The 21162-nt window shown below is 37.6% G+C and overlaps 1 protein-coding gene across 1 annotated transcript in view; it reads right to left on the reverse strand.

The window, feature by feature from the left end:
• The window catches only part of CERS6 (ceramide synthase 6), a 449112-nt gene that overhangs the window by 56216 nt on the left and 371734 nt on the right, over nucleotides 1–21162 (reverse strand). The window contains exons 7-8 of the mRNA XM_007946770.2: nucleotides 6575–6703; nucleotides 5040–5146 (exon numbers count right to left, since the gene is read on the reverse strand). Of these exons, the coding sequence (XP_007944961.1) occupies nucleotides 5040–5146; nucleotides 6575–6703 (236 nt within the window). The remainder of the gene's footprint in view (nucleotides 1–5039; nucleotides 5147–6574; nucleotides 6704–21162) is intronic.

Here is a 21162-nt window from a genome sequence, read left to right on the forward strand (position 1 = left end):
AAAGAGCATATACACAAAACCAATGGCCAACATTATTCTCAATGGAGAATGACTGAAAACATGCCCCTTGCAAACAGGAAACAGACAAGGGTGTCCTCCATCACCACTTCTACCCAACATTGTACTGAAAGTTCTAGCCAGGAAAATAAGGCAAAAAAGGGAAATAAAAGGCATTCAAATTGTTAAGGAAGATGTAAAACTGTATGTATTTGCAGATGACATAATATTATACATAGAAAATCCCAGAGACTCAGCAAGAAAACTATTAGAACTAATTGAAAGATTCAGCAAAGTGGCAGAGTACAAGATCAACATACAAAAATCAGTCAGATTCCTCTACACTAACAAAGAGAACTATGAAAAGGAAATATGGAAAACAATACCATTTACAATAGCTACCATAAATACAAAACACTTAGGAATAAGCCTAATCAGAGATACAAAAGACTTTATACAAAGAAAAATACAAATCACTACTATAAGAAAGTAAAAGAAACCTGTATAAATGGAAGACTATACCATGCTCTTGGATAAGAAGACTTAACATTGTGAAAATGTCAATATGACCCAAAGCTATCTATAGACATAATTTAATTCCAACACAGAGTCTATCAACATTCCTTAAGGAAATGGAAAACCAATCACTACATTTATATGGAATGAAAGAGAACTCAGATAAGCAAAGCAGTATTGAAGAAGAACAAAACAGGAAGTCTCACATTTCCAAATCTCAAAACCTACTATGCAGCTATGGTAGTCAAAACAGCCTGGTATCGGTACAACAACAGACAGAGAGACCAATGGAACAGAATTAAGAACCCAGAAGTAGATCCATCCATCTATGGACATCTGACATTTGACAAAGGGCAGAAATCCATTAAAAGGGGAAATGACAGCCTCTTTAACAAATGGTGCTGGCAAAAGTGGATATCCATTTTGAAGAACAATGAAACAAGATCCATTTATAATCATATACAAAAACTAACTCAAGATGGATCAAAGACCAAAATATAAACCTAACACTATAAAGTTCATCAAAGAAAAACTAGTGGCAAACTTAGGGACCCTAAGATATGGCATACACAGACTATCAAACATAACTAAAAATACACAAACAGCAGAAGATAATCTAGATGCCTGGGACTTTCTAAAAATTAAATACTTATGCACATCAAAAGATTCTCCAAAAGAGTATAAAGAGAATTTACAGACAGGGGAAAAATATTTGACAATAACGTATTTGACAAGCAACTTATTTCTAAAATTGATAGACAATTTTAACATCTCAACAAAAGAATAAACAATCCAATTAAAACATGGGCGAAGGACATGAACAGACACTTCACTAAAGAAGACTTTCAGGTGGCCAAAAAACACATGAAGAAATGCTCACAACAGCCATTGCAACGCAACAACGCAACACACTGCCATGGAGTCAGATCCGACTCATAGCGACCCCTTCATGAGTTTCTGAGGTGGTATCACTACGGAAGTAGATTGTCCAACAACAACTATTAGAGAGATGTAAATCAAAACAACAATGAGATAACAATCATCTCACCCCAGCACCGATAGCAAAATTCAACAAGATGGAAAATAACCAATGCAGAGATTAGAACTCTCATACACTGCTGATGGGACTGTAAAATGGTACAGCCACTGTGAAAAATGGTGTGGTGCTTCCTTAAGAAGTTGGAAATAGAAATACCATTTGGCCCAGTAATCCTATTTCTAGGTGTGTCCTAAAGAAATGAGAGATGGGACATGAATAGATATATGCACATCCATGTTCATTGTAGCAGTATTCACAATAGCAAAGAGATGGAAACAACCTAAGTACCCATAAGTGGGTGAATGGATAAACATACTATGGTACTTACATACAAGGGAATACTATGCAATGTTAAAGAATAATGAAGAATCTGCAAAACACCTCATACACGGATGAACCTGAGGACATTATTCTGAGGGAAATAAGTTGAAAACAAAAGGACAGATACTGTATGAGTCCATTACTATAAAAAGTCAAGGGAAGGTTTATACATGGAAAGAAACAGTCTTTTATGGCTAACTGAGATAGAAGGGGAGGGGATGGAAAATCACTATTTAATATTAAACAGACACTGGGTAAAGGGAAAGGCAATATACAAAAAGGGGGTGACTAGCACAATATCACTAAGGAAAAGGAAGACACAGAGAGGTACACGAGAACTACAGACAGCAAAGATAAATACTATTACATACCCAATCTTGCACAGTCAATATAACAAATGGTAATCTATGAACGGATACCTTTGGAGACAGGCAAAATGATCAGGTATTTGTAGGTGAACGGAACTATACCCATGACCATATACAGATTTGGCCATTGATATTTTTATATAAGTTATTTGCATGTGCTGTAAAAATGTCCACGTATATAGTACAGCAAATGGGAGAAAATTATGAAAACTTATTAGCTATAACAAAACACCCTGAGAGAAAGAATTGCTGGACCTGGAGGCTCAAGACCATAGTCACAGGGAACATCAAGATCCACTGGCATAATATAGTCCACAGAGACAATGTTCCACATCCTATTGGGATGTAGACGGATGTAGTCACTAGTGGTGAGTAGTGACTGGGGTCTTAAAAGCTTATAAGCAGCCATTTAGGGTACAACTATTGGGCCATCCTCATCTGGAGCAAAGAAGAGTGAATAAAATCAAAGAGGCACAGAAATAATCAGTCTAAGAAACTAGTGGACTATGTGAACTTCAGCCTCCATGACCCTGAGACCAGAATAATTGCATGGTATCTGGCTATTACTGCTTGCCACTCTGACAGGAATCACAATAAGAAGTCCTGGACAGAGTGGGAGAAAAATGTGAAACAAAACTCAAAATCATAAAAAAGACTAGGCTTACTGGTCTTAAAGAGACTAGTGGAACCCCTGAGACTATGAACCTTAGTCACCGTTAAAGCCTGGAACCGAACTCACACCCATGGCTCAACTTTAAGCAAAACAATAGCCTAGTCTATGGGGTGAACACTAACATCAGGGAGGTAGCCACTCCTTAGAACAATTGACCAGACAAGATCAAAAGGGTGGCATTTGCCCAGGGATGAAGCTAGTAAGGCAGGAATAGCTAGAAAAAAAAAAAAAAAAAAATTAAGTGATAACCACAGGGAAGAAGTGGGATGAGTGCTGTTACATTGTGGGGACTGGATTCAATGTCACAAAACGAAACATGTATGAACAGTAGAGTAGAAAACCAATTTGCTCTATAAACTTTCACTCAAATCACAATAAATAGCTAAAAAATAAAAAGAGAACCCCATGGAACACAGTTCTCCTCTAACACACATGGGGTTGTGGTGAGTTGGAACCAACCCTATAGCAACGGATTTTTATGTTCTAGGTAACAACTACTGTCTAAACCTCAAAAGCTTTTTACATATTAGGAAGAAGTGAGAAGAGTTCCATCCCATTTTTAACTCAATCATGGAAAGGAAAACAAATCAAAGTACTTGATAGTGATGCCTTTGAAACACAGCTTCAATTTCATTTATTTAAATTCTTACCACTAGTTCTGCTAATAATCCTGAAAGAGTTCCGATCCTGCAAGAGTTCCAACCCTGAAATAACTGTAATTATTACAGACACACTATATTCAAAATTACTTCATGTTTCCTACTTACATTCATATACAACGATAATGAGATTTTATAAATGTCTGTTACCAACACACAGCTCTGTTGCCTGGAAACATCTTCATAATAAGTGAGTGTCCAAAAGGACTGAAAGTTTCAAAGAGAAGCTGCCTGTGTGTGTGTTAGTAATTTGTTAATGGAGCCCCAGTGATAGACACTATTCACTTAAGAACTGCAACTATACTATTGTTACTTTATATTGGGAGTAAAAGTGAAGGTATTTTTAATTCTTTTCATATCTCTGCATTCTCCCATTTCCATTGCCTTGGCTTCTCATTCAAAAAAATTTTAAAAATGGAAAAAAAAAATCTGCCATCAATGGTAGAGTTTAAGAGAGAGAAAAATAATCAATCAAACAAAGAACCTCTACTGCTATCAAGTCGATTCTAACTCACGGTGACCCTGTGTCATACAGCACAACTACTTCAGAGAGTTTCCTTGGTTGTCATCTTTATGCAGGCAGATTGCCAGGCCTTGTGCAGCACCAGTAGGGTGGGTTGGAACTGCTAACCTTCAGGTCAGCAATTAAGTGTAAAACATTTGTGCCCTGCATACTTTTGTAGTTCAAGTAATAGTCCTCCAGAAAAATTATAAAGGATAGCATGACCTCTTTTCTATAGAAAAGTCTGTCAAATTTCATCAAACTCAGTAACATCTTTTTCTGAGTTCTCAACAAAAGAAAAGACAGATAATTTCAAGGTTATTTTTGAGTCAGACCTTCCATCTGCTTTAGCTGTAAATACAGATGTTGTTGTCGTTGTTATGTGCCATCAAGTTGGACCCGACTCAGATAATGTGAAGAATTATATAGGACAGTGGTTCTCAAACTTTATCATGTAGGAGAGTCACCTGGAAGACTTACTCAAACACAGATGGCCAGGCTCCATCTCAAGTTTCTCATTCAGTAGGTCTAAAGTGGCAACCAGTAATTCGCATTTCTAACAATTTCGCAGGTGACACTGATACCACTGGTCTAGGGACAAGTCTTTGAGAACCCCGATTCAGGAGAATCTCTGATATGTACCTGATTACATGATTACATATATGTATCATGTTTCCTTTCTTAATTCAAACTTTCATGGCTGAGGTTCTTATGTCATATTCTAGACCAGTGTCTAAATTGGCAGATGGCTTTCTGTGGCTTCAGAACCAATGTAAACCATACCCTTTGGTAATTATCCTGTGGAAAATATTAGGAAAGAATTAAACTTTCTTCTGGAAGATATGATCAAATTGTTTTTTGAGTCCCTCATCCCCTTTCCTAAAACCTCTTGCTAAGTATTTCAAGTGATGTTCAAAAGATATGGTTCCCAAAGCCTATTTAGAAAGAGGGTTGGCATACTCACCAGAGAGGATATATACCAAGCCGCGTGGTGATAAAAACGATGGCAAACATAACAAATAGTAGATCACAAATTTTCTGAAACTTGGCATAATTTGCCATTTTGGCAGCCTATGAAAGTAAGGCATGTGATGTATTAACTTAGTCAAACTGATAAATGAAAAGTTTCTTTCAATATGCACGAAGCCCCTCTAAGTTCTAATTTACAAGATGCATAAAATTGCCCGCTATTTTGAAATGTCATGCATCATGCAACAGTATTTATAAATTACCCATAAGTCAAGTGAAATGCAGCGTTAGCCATAAGTAGAACTACTGACTGTCATAGATATAATAAAATATTCAGCAACATGAAAAATTCAATTATGTGGTTGATTTCCAGAAAGTAGATGAAAGAAGAAATCCTTGCATTATAGATTACATTAGCAAGGCAAAGACACCAAAACAGAACTTTGGCATATAAGCCAACATAGAGGGTGCTGGATAATCCTTTAAACTTTTAATGAGGCCCAAACACTGAAGCCACTAAACTTTATATAGAATATATGGAGACTTTCTGCATTTTTTTTCTCATTTTTACTAGAATTATAAGTTTTCGTTAAATAGGCACAGAGTAGACTTTGAGGAGATAGTTTTCGGCTTACTCTCATAAACTTAAAAATAAAGATAGAGTCAAGATCATGTTATTTCAACTAATCCATTTGGGTATAATTTTCAAACTTATATTAATGGTTCATTTTTCTGGATAAAAGTCACTAATGTTCAAAGTAGCTGTGAGAAGTATGCTAATAATTTACTATAGTGATCTAAGTGACCACCTTTTATATCATAAATTAGTCTAGGGAAGAAATATCTCTCTCATCTCTGTATCTACCATCCAGAGGAGCAGAAATGATTTTATAAATTTTTTTAAGTAAGAATAGATGAGGCTGAAAACATCATTTTGTTTGATCACTACTTTTTATACTTCAGTGTAGAATTTACTGCACACAATCACATAATTGTAAATTAAAGGTGTCCTCTGAATTCATAATATAATTTTCTGCTTCTTAGAAAGTTAAATTAGCTAAGTCAGAGTTGAAAGGATGTTGACATTATTTTCAGAAGCTATAATTTAATGGCTTTAAGTAAAACTATAACCACCACTTAATTTCATCAGGATATACAGCTCCTATTAATTAATAGCCTGAGTCATATACACTCTCCAGATAAATCAGTCTGAAACTTATAAAACAGAAACAATACCTGTTCAAATAATGATTTTCCTGCTATAAATGATTCATTCCTTAAGAGTGGTTAAGCGAAAGGTTACATCATTTTCTTAATAAAGGATGCTAACATGATGAACACTTTTTGTATGAAAATTTATATGGTAATTGAAAACCTCATTTTCACTAAGTTAACCCAACAAGAAACACTGCAGTATCAAAGCAGTCATTTACCATCTGCCCTAATCTATCTAGCACTGACTGAAATAAAGGATGATCCTGGAAATGTTCTCAGTTTTGGATTTTGTACTCTTAAGGACAAAACTCTTACCTCTAGAAGAGCATCAGCTGAATCATGAATACAAAGGACTAGGGTCCCTGCTCGGGCCATATTGTTGACATATGAAAAAGAAATCAAGCAAACAGATATAAGGTGGTGCAGGAACATAATGCCAAAGTCCTTAGGGAAGGGGAAAAAACAAAACAACAAAAAAAACACAGCATGTTAGGGTTTAGCAGTATCATGACATTTCTATTTATCCAGTCAACCAATACTTATTGAGAACTTCTATGGCCAAGCACTGGGGATACTAACATGAACATTGGTATACTTCCTACTCTTTGGGAGTTCACCATGTAATAGGAGAGACTCATGGGAAACCTGTGATTGGTAGAATGCAACAAATGCTAAGACAAGGGTTAGATCTAAAGGGTGTTTTGTATAAGCCAAGGAATTCGAACTATCCTGAAAGTCCGGGAGAAACTACCACAGGACTTCAGGGAAAGAAGAGAACTAATGGATTTGAAATTTTATGGAACAATGCAAGCCCAATTGGATCACTTCTGTGAGTAGTTATGGCTGCGACTTCTGAAGGTATAGGTCATGTTTGTGACCAGAGTGTGACATCTTTGCTGGAGAAGGCAGACTAAAGTCAGAGGGAAAGGGCTCTCAGACTGCTGGCTACAGGATGGTCTAGTAAGCATCATAATAAGGTTTATAGTGATGATTCTTCTTTTTTGTTATTTCATAGATTCTTAGAACATACATCTCAATGTCTAGCATCCTTCTCCTGGAATATCCCTACTGGGATGGTAAAAATAAGAATCCTAACATGCTGACTTTTCTTCTGCATCCTACATAAACAAGACCTGAATTTTAAACATTATCTGTCTGTAGTCATGAGAAAAAATTATTTAGTAGAATTAATAATAAATTGGCCATCCTTACTTTGGTTAATTTCAAGGGAGCTGCTTCTTGACCCATGTGAAAAGATCATCTTTCTTGCACTAAAGAAAGGCTAAATAAGAACTGTATGTACCTGTTTAAAATTAACTACAAATTCAACTTAAAGACACACTTGGGAACTCATTTGTAACCTGGGGACTGCCTGTGATTGAGGTTAGAGTGGCACCTTTATAGATTTTTTTAAATAGCTTATTTCTACCTATTATATTCTAAAAATGATAATATAATTTTGTTGAGTAGAAAGTAATCACTTCTTAATTACTCGCATTGAACAAATCCATCTTTGAAGAAGTACAGCTAGAATACTCCTCAGAAGTGAGAATGGCCAGACTTCCCCTCAAATACTTTGGCCATGCCGACAGAAGGGGCCAGCCCACGGAGAAGGATATCATGCTTGGTAAAGCAGAGGATCAACGAAATAGGAGAAGACCCTCAATGAGATGGATTGACACTGTGGCTACAATGATGGGTTCAAGCATAGCATGGATTGTGAGGATAACACAGGACCAGGCAGTGTTTTGTTCTGTTGTATATAGGATTGCTATGAGTCAGAGCTGACTTGATAACACCTAACAACATCAACAACAACATATATATTCTACATACATTCTACATACAACAACAACATTCTAGATAACATACATACTCACAGGTGAACTGGGAGGTATCTAGGACAAGAGTATTTCTGGAACTTAAAGATTTAATTTTACTTACTACACTGGAATAATTGTAGCGATGAATCGGAGCTGACTCAATGGCCCCTAACAACAACAGTAACAGCAACACTGGAGTAGCTACAAAGCACTTTCAAGTACTAAGATGGAGCAGGGCTAGGCCACATTTTGTTTTGTTATATATAAGGTGGCTAGGAGTCACAACCAAAACGAAGGCACCTAACAACAACAACAATAGTACTCTTAGTCTAATCATAATGCTAGGTTTTTATTCTTATAGATGCCTTCACAAACTCCCTCCTTGGATGTTCTCTTGGGATTGTTCATGTATTTGTTTTGAGAATCAGTCCAGGCAACTGTCCTATGGTGGATGTTTAGCTAAGATACTTTGACTTAATTCTGATTTAAAGTTGTTGACACCAACAACTAGGTCAGGTAGTCCTCAGTTCTTTTCAGACTATACCTAATCTTTTATCTAAGTGTGTGTCGGGGGTAGTCCTGGTGGTATCCTAAATTTTTTTGTGCCTCCTACTACTTTCCTTCTGCAACCATTTAGTGCTCATGGATTGTGTCCCAGTCCCTGATTCACTGGGTGAAAGAGGACATTTATTCTGGATCCTTGTTTCCCAATCCTGGCTCTATTGTCTCCTTTTCTACAATTCTGAGAAGTCTCTGTCTCTTATTTCTATTTTTCAGTTCAGTTCCATTAAACAATTATTTTTGTTCAGTTTATCAGATGCATATTCACTGGTCAGTGGTGAAGGCAAATTCCACTTTAAAACAAAACAAAAAAACAAACGCTCAAGAACATAAAACCAGGGTTCTACTGACATAGCTAGACTCCTGAAGAATGTATATGCTTTATTTAGCTCAGTGGGCATTCCTGGAGTGCATATTGCAAAAGAGTCCATTTGTAATAGAGGCTCCTCCTCTGATTAATTCTGTAATTTTTTGATAAAAGCATCTCATCTGTACAATGCAGAGACTGAACTGGCTTATTTTTCAGCTATCAAATCTATAATTCCAGGCTTGGTAGTCCTGGTGACTAAAATTACATTGGAAGTCTTTAATCTAATAATTCCATCTCTGTTTCAATTAGAAGAGAAAGGGAAAGAGAAAAACAGAGAAAGAGATGGGGGCTGTTGTTATTACTATAGTTATGGATTTGAAAAGTGAATTTCAGTAATTTGAATTATTTATATGGTTCTGGGTACACTTCAGTGAACATGTCCAAAAGGTGTTTTTTCCCCTTGGAAAGCATCTACCATTAATTGGTAACTGTATATATTGTTTTATTATAAGAATAAATAATATATTAGTATCCTAAATAAAGTCATATAATTTACAAAATAAAGTTAAGCTATTTCTCTTATTATTTTCAATTAACATCTGGGCTTAATCTCCAAAGTAACTGCGTGGTACTGATGGTGGTTCAAATGACCAGTTTTGCCTACTTTTCCTAATGTGTCCAGAGTATCTAGAATTTTCCTAAATCATTAAAGTTGGAAATACCAAAATGCCTTAGACATATAATAAAAATTGCATTGATAATGTCTCCCATTGTTGTTGTTGTTGTTGTTATGTGCTGTCGAGTCAAACCCGACTCATAGCGACCCCTCCTTGGGTTTCCGAGGCAGTATCACTAGGGAAGTAGGATTGCCCAACCTTCCTTCCGAGGAGTGGCTGGTGGGTTTGAACCGCCAGCCTTCTGGTTAGCAGTCAAGTGCCTTAGGCACTATGCTACGATGAATTCTGTTTTCTCCAAGCTATTAGTAGCTATAGGAGTTCTGGTAGCATAGGCCTAAGGCACTTGACTGCTAACCAGAAGGCTGGTGGTTCAAACCCACCAGCCACTCCTCAGAAGGAAGGTTGGGCAATCCTACTTCTATAGTGATACCCCCTCGGAAACCCAAGGAGGGGTTGCTATGAGTCGGGGCCGACTCGACGGCACATAACAACAACAACAACATTAGTAGCTATTTATTTATCCATCACAATGAATAAGGACAAGTTTAGAAGAACTGATGCATTTGAATTATTATGTTGCCGAAGAATACTGAACATACCATGAACTGCCAGAAGAATGAACAAATCTGTCTTGGAAGGAGTACAGCCATAATATTCCTTAGAAGCAAGGATGGTGAGACTTCATCTCACATACTCTGGACATGTTACCAGGAGGGACTAGTCTCTGTAAAAGGACTTCACGCTTGGTAAAGTAAAGAGTCAGTGAAAGAGAGGAAGATACTCAACAAGATGGACTGACACGGTGGCTGAAACAATGGGTTCATACGTAGCAACAATTATGAGGATGATTCAGGACCGGCTGTGTTTTGTTCTGTTGTACACAGGGCCTCTGTGACTTGGAGCTGACCTGACAGCTCCTATAACAACATCACCTGGACTATACTACTCTACCAGACAACAGCAACTTCAAAACAATGGCCAATTAAAAAGAAGCTAGCCTATCAAATGATATTTTTAACTGTTTCCTAAACATAATGAAATGAAAACATACAGCAACTATTTCAACAAGCCAGTGAATTCATATTTGCCTACGCTTAATACAGACTTTAAAATCTGATCAGCTGAGTCCTTAACCAGAATAATAGTTTCCACATTTCCCATTGTTCAGCTGAGAATGATTGCTCTTGACTAACTGAAAGAAAATAAGAGATTTTCTCTACCTAATTTTAAAATGAATAAATATAAATTGATTCAAACACTTACAGAGAATTAGGACCATTCTGTAATTAAGTTTCCTAATTCACATCTGATACAAATGTCAATAAACAACATAATACTCTTCGTAATACAGCAGTGCTTCTTTAAAAACAAGAGCCTTGTTTTTCAGACCAAGTTTGCATTGTGAACATGATTTTCATACATAAATCCTTGGATCCTAGAAAACAATTATTACTGAGGGGCTCAGAGTTATGCCCATGGCAGAATGACAACTTTCATTATGCAGTCATATCTGCATGAAGAGGAGAAAGGCATGAATAATGGATTTTGTCTTTCACATCTGTGCTTCAGAAAGCATTATAGACAATGAAATACCTTTCATAAAAGCCATGCAGTCATTATTTTATGGGTACTCACATCCCCCACCCAGACATATTTTTTTGAATAGGCACTAAATCTGGTCCAAATAATACTTTTTAAACAAATTGTGAATTTGGATTTTAGAAATGCAAGATGGAAAATTTCCATCTTCCTATCTGTTACAACAGAAAGCAATTAGTGTGAATATAAACTCAGGCATAGCTGAAAGAACCTTAGCATTTAGGTTAAGGATATTTTCCTGGATTTTTAGTTTTAGCAGGTAAGTACAGAGATTGTGATTTCTTTTTGGACCTCATATTGAAGCCCTAATTCTAAACAGACTGACCTGGTCACCTGTTTCAGTGGTGCTTCCAACCTCCTGCTGTCCTGCCATATTGTTTCTGGACATAATCATAGTCATTATTAAAGCCTTCCACATTCTCTGCCTGATATTACCCCCATCTCAGCACTCAGTTCAGTGGCTGCTTGGAAGGAAGAGAAGAGTCTATGGCTTATATCAATTTTCAGGGACAGAAACAAAATCTGATTTGGTACTGCCTCAAGCTGAATTAGAATAGGTCTAAAATGAAAGAATTAAGGGAAAAGCTATTCATTTAATACTAAAAGCTGGTAAGATAATACTATTTTCCCCTGGACACACTTCCAAATGGCATGTGGGGAACCATTTTCTAGAAGCTCTAGTGGCACAATGGTTAAAACATTCAGCTGCCAACCAAAAGGTTGGTGGTTCCGAACCCACCAGCTGCTCTGCAAGAGAAAGATGAGGTCGTCTGCTCCCATAAAGATTTTACAGCCTTGGAAACTCTATGGGGGCAGTTCTACTCTGTTCTATAGGGTCACCATGAGTTAGAATCGACTTGATGACAATGGGTTTGATTTGGTTTAAGAAAACTTTTCCTACCCTGGTCCGTGCAGCTCCCATATTCAGAAACACCTGGGTGTCTAGATTATCTGGACTCCTTGACTAATAGGACGAGAATTGACATCTTCAATTTAATTCAGTTCCCCTGGGAAATTTTATGCACAATAAAATAGGGACAGAGGGATCAATCTCTTATGGAGACCTAAGGTCTGACATTCTTTATGACGGAACTCCCTTTGAATGGTCAGGCTGCAAGGAGTCTTCAAAATCACACCCTGTCTTCAGAAGGCACCACAAATTACATGTCTTTATGAGAGAAAAATCAACCCATTGCTTATTTAAAACAATAAAAAAACACTACAAACAAGAACATATTTCCTAAAAAAAAAAAAGAAACATGTTTCCTAAATTCCCATTTACTGCATAAGGCATTCCCAATTTTATACAGTCTCTTTTGGGAATTTTCTTTGTAACCAGTGAAGAAAAATACCGATAAACATCCCCAAAAAAGGGAATAAGACGACCAAGATTTTAAGTCAAGGCTGGGTAGGAGGTGACCAAATGATGAGGGATATGGATTACTTTAAGTGTAAGGCAAAGAAAAGGCTCTTCTCTTTCAGATGTAAATAGCATGTATTTGGTTTCCTGAATGTAATTTAATAAAATTAACCTAATCAAGAAACTTGTGTTATTGCTATGTGCCATCGAGTCAGACGTGACTCATAGCGACCCCTCCTTGGGTTTCCGAGGTAGTATCACTAGGGAAGTAGATTGCCCAACCTTCCTCCTGAGGAGTGGCAAGTGGCTTTGAACTACCAGCCTTCTGGTTAGCAGTCTAGTGCCTTAGGCACTACACTACTAGAGCTCCTCAAGAAACTTGTAGTATGATGCATATGAACAAAAATCAGGTTGTTAGCACAAGGCTACCCATTTAGCAGATTTTCAGGCTCTCTAGGAAACACAAGATCAGAAGCATAGCTTAAACCTGATTTCATTTAATGGTAACAGAGATAATAATAGAAATCTCTCACAGTTTTTTATAGTCTTATTCAAACCTTTAGGGCACACAGAAACTTGTATTTAAAAAAAAAAAAAAAAAACAAACAACCCAACCAAACCCACTAACATGGAGTAGATTTTAGCTTATAGCAATCCCCACTGGGTTTCTGCGGTGGTAAATCTTTATGGCAGTAGATTGCCTGGTCTTCCTTCCATGGAGTGGTTGCTGGGTTTGAATGCAAAATGTTACTGATTTCTAGAAAGCAGTAATAGTTTTCTTATCTCTTCATTTAGAATTCTGCAACCTAGGGGTAAAACTCAGAATATTGGGTAGCAGCATGGCTTAAAGTGGACTTTAACAGGTAACTTGGAGGCATACAAGTGAGAGTAGCCACTCAGATCCTGTCTCTACGCCAAAACAAATAAACAGGCGAGAATTCAGAAAAAGTTAATTATGTTTTCAATTGAGGAGATAGGAAAACATAATAGATTCTGAACTTTTGGATATGGGCAGCGGAAGTTCTAATTAATAGCATAATACATCATCTCTTATAAAACATAATATATAAAAAACAAACAAGTAACTAAACTTTCTAGGTTTATGAGACAATAATTAAAAGTTTATTCAGGGTGATTTATAGCAATCAGTTGATTCTGAGTTACCTTGCATTAGGCAATTTGAGGCAAATTATACCTTTCTCTTACCAACGTATGGGTGAGAAGTTCACAGAATGTATTTGAATGACTACTTTCGAGTATCTGGGCTTTCTATCTGTGGTTATTATATTTTCAACTGGACTTGAATTTTTGGCTCACTATAAACAGATGTGGTTAAATGTACCATTTAAAGAAAAATACTTCAAATAGCAAGGTTCTTCAAAAACTGTAACTAGAATTCATTTCTGTTCTCATGTACATCACATAAGACCTAGGGTAAATCTCTAAGAAATAATTTAGAAAGGGATGAAAAAGTATGACTTACTTGGGAAACATCTGTTCAACTGTAAAGTGGAGTAGTCCAGGCAAAAATGATTTAATTATCACTTCTCTGAAGTTTAAGCCATAACTGAAAACTCACACTAAAGCTAGAGTCAAATTTATTTCAATACTTTTTCCAATAGACTAACTACTCTCCCCCTTTAGACTAAATGTACACACATTTACTCCTTGAAGGAGATAATTGTCATACATAGACATCATTCTAAAAAGAATGTCAAGAAGTTAGTTAATTATTTTAAGCCCTTGAATTTACTACTATTATTATCAACATATTTTTAAAATAGGTACTGATGTAATTTGAATATACTGTCATTCTCCATATAATGTCTATTTGGGCAGCATCTGACCACACATACGCCCATGGTTCCAACTCCCATAAAGCCTATTATGTTAAAGGTTCAAAGTACATACAGTGGTTTGTAATAACAAACAGGCACTACTTTGCAATTTGGATGAAAACATTATCATTATGTTAAAGATATTTTAGTGTATCCAGAAGGGTTTCTTTAGTATTTTTTATGGATAGAAAGGTACACTATATACTAAGACATTTGATTAACTGACATTAGACCATACCTAACTGTTCCAACTTATGTACAAATTCAATTTTAAGACAAGCTTAGGAATGGAACTTATTCACAATCTGGGGACTGCCTGTATACAAAATGATGTTTGTACAACATTCAAATTATGTAACACCCTATTTCACAGAATGTATCATGGACATTAAGCAATGAATGACTGTAGTTCTAAACTGTGTACTGATATAATTTTAATATAGTTTACTATATATCAAACATGACATCCCTTCTGTTTATCAAATGTACATATCCAGATTACTCCACCTTAGAGCAGGTATAGACAAACTACAGTATGCAGGCCAAATCTGGTCCTCTGCTTCTTTTTGTAAATAAAGTTTTCTTGGAACACTGCCACATCTACTTGTTTTAATATCGTCTATGTCTGCTTTCTTGCTACAATGGCAGAGTTGAGCAGTTGCAACAGAGACTGTGTGGGCCCCAAGTTTAAAATATTACTATCTGGCCATTTTCAGAAAAATATGACAACCCTTGTCTTAGAGCCATAGCAAAGGACATATTATAGAGAATTAGTTACTTATCTGAGAATGGCAATTTTACAGTCTCATGGCCAACTTCACATTTTTTCAAATAAAGGATGTGTAAGAGATTTAATTTTAATAGTTATTCTGAAGAAATCCATTACATATTACTCTTAACATTTAGATAGACTATAAAGAAAAAGGTTTGGTAAGTAAATTCTCATGATCAATTATACCTACAACTTCAGGATATTTTGAAAAGCAAAGAGTTTCTTCACCAGTTTCTAAAGCAAAAACTATCTGTTTGTGTTCAGTATTTCTTTGTCTACCGCTAAACGCATCATTACTTTATGGCTTCTGGGAACATATCTAAATGAAATAAAGAACCACTGTATAAGCAGTTCTTACTCAATCTTTCTCCTGTGCAACATTTATGGTGCCATTCTAAGATCAAGAACTCATAATCTCATATACTGTGAATTATTTGGTTAATATTTAATCTTTAATTGGTTTTATTACTGTGGAAAAGGATGCAATAAAATTTTATTTGTCCAATAGAAAACAGTAAGAGGGTGCCACTGATTCCCTTCCAGTGTGCCTGGTCAGAGCAAGGGGCTTGATTCATAGCTCCCTGGAGAGCTTCTTTTGTTTTCCCTTCCTCTCAACATTGAAAACACATTCTCTAAATGTATTCTGCTCTGAAATAATGTAGATTTTAAAAAATTATACTTGCGTGTCTTTTTTTCTCCTTGAACTTCAGGTCCTGGAAAGTTCTCCATTACTATAGGCTTGGCCAGATCACAAGCACCTGGAGAGCAAGGCCTTGATCACACTTTCTGGGCTCTGTTCAAATCACCCTTGTTCCAGGCACACTAATTTATATAACTTTTAATGCTGGAAGGGCTCTTCTGAGACATTTGAATAACTTGATGAAACAGTCTTAAATGGTGCAATGGCTAACAGACTTTACTCCTCAGTTTTGTTTTTTGAATAATCCCTCAGGAGAAAGGGATTGTTGATTCCCATTATTCGGTAATACTTAGTCACTTTATGATATCAAGTAAACTCATTTATGTTGAAAACATCAGAATGATCAATAGGGGGCAGGCTGTGATCAACTAAAATCACAAATGCCCCTTGACTTACTCTTACTATCAAGGCCTTGAGACCCAAAATTACAATGGCAGTCAAGGACTAAGTTTTGTGCCTTACACAGAAGGTGGGTAAAGTCTCCTTCAGGTCAACCAGGTTGGGATAGTTCTGTAGGGGGTTCAGGGGAACTCTTATTATCATCAGCCTTATATGCTCCTCTTTCCTGTTCTCTTTCCTCAGCTGCCTGAGCTCTGTATCAGACACCTCCCACACTGAGAACTCTAGCTCTGCAGAACTCACTCGCCAAGCTTCTTCTTACCCCCATGCAGGCCTCTGGTCATGAAGTTTCTTCTGCCTGGAATGGTCATGCTTTCTCCTCCTTTTTTCTCCAAGCCCTACACCATCTTTACTACCTGGTGAATTCCTATTTACTCTCCTATTTGCCTACTAATTTTCAATTTCCAAAAGCCCTTTCAGTACACTCAAATGTCATGTCCTCATGTATTCTTGACTTGTGTAGGCAAATATGAGTATTTCTTATTGATATTTGTTATTTGGTGTAATTATTTGTTACTCCTTGAGAAAGCCTTCTAAAAATATGCACTTCTGATGCCACACCCTCAGATTTTTCATAGTTCCCTATGTGAAGTGTTAATTTAATAGGTATCTGCCTCACTGACTGCTGTGAGGATTTAATGAGTTATGCAAAGTGCTTAGAGCTTACAACCTAAGTCTTATATAAATATACCATAAAAACAAACCAAATGCACTGCTATCAAGTTGATTCTGACTCATAGCAACTCCTGTTGGGTCTCCAAGGCTGTAAGCCTTTATGGAAGCAGACTGCCTCATCATTCTTCCACTGAGTGACCTTTTGGTTGGCAGCCAAATGCCTTAACCACTACACCACCAGAGTTCCTTATATTAAATATATTTAAGAAACTATTAACATTGTTATTGTTGCTTTTATCATTATTATTAAAAATTCATCACCCTGTATATGTGTTGGCTTTCTTTTGTGCCTCTCCCAGTGGCATGTGAGCTCTATGAAGGCCAGGGCAGCCTCATTCAATTTGGAGCACAGGAGCACAGTAAACTTTCTAGAAATAATGCTGAGGTGAAGCCTACAGTGAGGATGCTTGCAAGTCTTTTGTGCTGTATTTTTTTTTTTCCTACAAATAATACACTCACATAAATAATGTGCTCACACGTATAAGGCAAGGAAATGATGAAATGGTGTAAACTAGTTCTGGCATAACAATTGTATTATTTGTGTAAAAATACAACATTATGTGTTAGGCACTGTGATTTATTCCTAACAAGCACCTTATAAAACAAGTGCTATTATGAACTTCATTTTATATAGACATTGATGTGCTACATGCTACATATTTTTCCCAAAGCCACACAGTAAGGAAAGGCTAAAGCCAAATCTGAATCCAGTTCTGTGTGGCTCCAGAGCTTGGGCTCCTAACCACCACAGCAGGCTGCTTCTCACAAATGTCTGATGAAAGACCAAGTGATTGAACAGGAAAGGGAGGGCACAAAGCTGAAGCAATATTTTCTCTTTCCAGTGGCTTGGCTTGAGGGGAAGAAGTATAAGGGAATGTATAAAAGAGGATATGCAGCTGAGCAACAATATTTTTTAATTTATATTTTAAGAGTAGAGACATTTGAGCACACTTACAGCTTTTGGGGAAGGAAGCAATAGAGAGAAAATACATGTAAGTGGGAGATAAACAAACAAAATGAGGTCCAATCCTAGAATACAGGAAGAGATGGGGGATTAGGAGCAAGGGTGCGAAAGTTAGACTTGAGTGAAAAGGAAGCCTCGTCTAGGAGGCTCTGGTATAGTAATTACCTGTTATGGCTTTTCTAGCCATACGTCCCTGTAAACTCCATGGTGGAATTTGCTGTAAACAACTGAGTAGCTCCTGATTGTTAAAGTTATCCACCTGGGGTATTTCTGTTGGGAGCAGCACAAAGTAATTTTCTGGGAACTTTGCTCGCTCTCTCAGGTGTATAGAATTCTGATGTTGGGATCGGTTAGTTTGCCACTCTGCCAGGCTCAAAAGGAGCTCTCCTAGAGGCAGAAGAAATCTCTCACTGCCCGCTGGGGGACAGGAGAGACACACACTGCTGAGAGAGAGATATAAGAGACATGCATTGCTGAGAGAGAGACGGAGAGACACACACTGCTGGGAGAGAGACACTGAGAGACATACACTGCTGGGAGAGAGACAGAGAGACTGTGGGCTGACGAGACTGAGAGTGTTCCTAAACTTGAATTGTAGCCCACTGCTTCCATAATAAATCCCATAATCTGTGAGTTCTGTGTGGCCACTGCAGCAAATTATTGAACCCAGCAGAGAGGTGGTGGGTGCTGGGGGAGGAACGGTTGGTGTCAGGGTTGGTGAAAAGGCTGGAGGGAGGCAGCATGTCTGGCTTCACAGGAATAGGCTTTGGGCTACTGATGGTGATCCTGCTTCCTCTTGTGGGGTTACAGGAGGCCAGAAGATGAAGCCTCCTTGCCTCTTTGGCAGAGGCCAAAAGGAAGGAGATGAGAATGGGTCCATTTATCTTCATGGAGATAGAAAATGAGGGCATTCATGAATCCAGGAAGATAGTTCTTAAACCAAATTCACTGCCACTGAGCTGATTCTGAATGTTGTTGTTGTTATGTGCTGTCGAGTCAGACTTGACTCACAGCGACCCCTCCTTGGGTTTCTGAGGCAGTATCACTACGGAAGTAGATGCCCCATCTTCCTTTTGATGAGTTGCTGGTGGGTTTGAACTGCCAGAAATCAAGTGCCTTAGCCACTATGCTACCAGAGGTCCCTGATTCTGAAATAGTAGCCCCCATTGGGTTTCCGAGGTGGTAAATCTTTATGGAAGTAGATTGCCCAGTTTTCCTTGCATGGAGTGGTTGGTGGATTTCAACATCCAACCTTCTGGTTAACAGTCAAAATGCCTTAGGCACTGTACCACCAGAGCTGAGAGATATAATAAAACAAAGGGGTGTCTTCCCAAGGCACCTAGGATGACTTGAGAGAAACTCTTCAAAGGAAATGACTGACACGCCCAACTGAGAGAGTGGCAACTTTCAAGAGTGAGTGGGACTCCTGAAACCCAAGACTGAAGGCTTCAGAGGCCTAGAACAGCAGCATTGCCTGGGCCCTGAGGTGTGGGTCTCTCTATAATGCAGAGAGTCCAATGCTGTGGACTTTTGCACCCTAATAGAAGCAGCAGCCCTTGGCTATCACCTTCCCACACTCTAAAGAGCAGTGGTCCAGTGGCCACTCATCTCTCTCAAAGTCGTAAAGATGCTTAAGTGCCTCTTTCGGCAAGGTGCTTGAGAGTTCCAATGCTGGAATAAACAAATAGTTAAGGCAAACTATGGGGGAGGGGAAGCCATAAAATTGCCCCATACAACACTTTCCTTCTCCAGACAGTACTGTTGTATTGTTCACCTAGCAGCCTGCACATAGCACTGGGTTGAATTGCTTTGATCACAGGTATAGCTTATTAAAATGAGTGGTCTCTTCTTCTATGCTTATTCTTAAGACATCATAGTGAGAAATGAATAGGACAAAGGCTGTAGAGTCAGGAATATCTGCCTTGGAAGAAACCTGAGCTTTAATGGAAGAATATTGCTACTCCAACCCCAAGTGGACACACAAAGAGCAGCATTACACCTCTGTGAAAGAGAGGTTAAGTGGCCCACCTGACTGTGCCTATAAATAGTAGCACTGTTTGTTATATAGAGAGAATTCTAAATTATTCCCCATCCCTCTCAGGCTAACAGATGTCATCTGCGGTGATTTCAGCTTTTCAAGCAAAGGAAGCACATGGTGATATGAACACTGTCTGGGAGTCAGACTCTTAAGAAAGACTTAAAAATAATCCAGACCAGTTCTCAAACTTTTGGGTTTCTTAACCCCTTTATAGGAGTCACGGGGTAGCCCAAATGGTTAAGTGTACAGTTGCTAAGTGAAAGGCTGGCAGTTGGACTCTATCCAGTGGCACCTTGGAAGAAGAGCTGGTGACCTACTTCCAATAAATCAGCCATTAAAAACTCTGTGGAACACATGGGGTCTCCATCAGTCAGAATCAATTTGATGGCAATTGTTTTTTTATTTTTTACCCCTATGTTCTTAAAAATTATTGAGGAGACCAAGCAGTGTTTGTTTGTGTGGGTTATATTTGTCAATATTTATCTTATTTAGACATTAAACAGAAATTTAAAAGGAATTTATTTATTTTAAATAAAAATAATCAACTCTATTCGTTGTTAACACATTTTTTTTTTTTTAAATAAAAATAACTACAATTTCCAAAATAAAAAAAACTCTGGTAGCATAGTGCCTAAGGCACTTTACTGCTAACCAGAAGGCTGGCAGTGCAAACCCACCAGCCACTCCTCAGAAGGAAGGTTGGGCAATCTACTTCCATAGTGATACCGCTTCGGAAACCCAAGGAGGGATGGCTATGAGTTGGGTCCAACTTGACAGTACATAACAACAACAACAACAATGAGAAGAATGGCATTGTTTTACATTTTTGCAAATCTCTTTAATGTCTGCTTAAGACAAGAGAGCTGGATTCTCATAGCTGGTGTACATTCAATCTGTTGCCATATGTTGTTTTGTGAAATATGTGAGGAAAATCTAGTCTTGCACGTACATGTAGCTGGAAAGGGGAAAAGTATCTTAGTAGCCTTTCAGAGAGTTGTGGACATTCTTCTTTGATACCACACCAAAACCTGACAAGTGGGAGATCCTTTCTTATTTATTTATTTTTTTTTAATTTTTATTGTGATTTGGGTGAAAGTTTACAGAGCAAATTCATTTTCTTTACAGCAGTTCATACACATTTTGTTTCATGACATTGACCACAACCCCAAAATGTAAAAGCTCTCTTC

The sequence above is a fragment of the Orycteropus afer genome, unplaced genomic scaffold (genome assembly GCF_000298275.1).
Source record: "Orycteropus afer afer isolate SDZICR_OR568_19922 unplaced genomic scaffold, OryAfe1.0 scaffold00001, whole genome shotgun sequence".
NCBI classification, from domain to species: Eukaryota; Metazoa; Chordata; class Mammalia; order Tubulidentata; family Orycteropodidae; genus Orycteropus; species Orycteropus afer.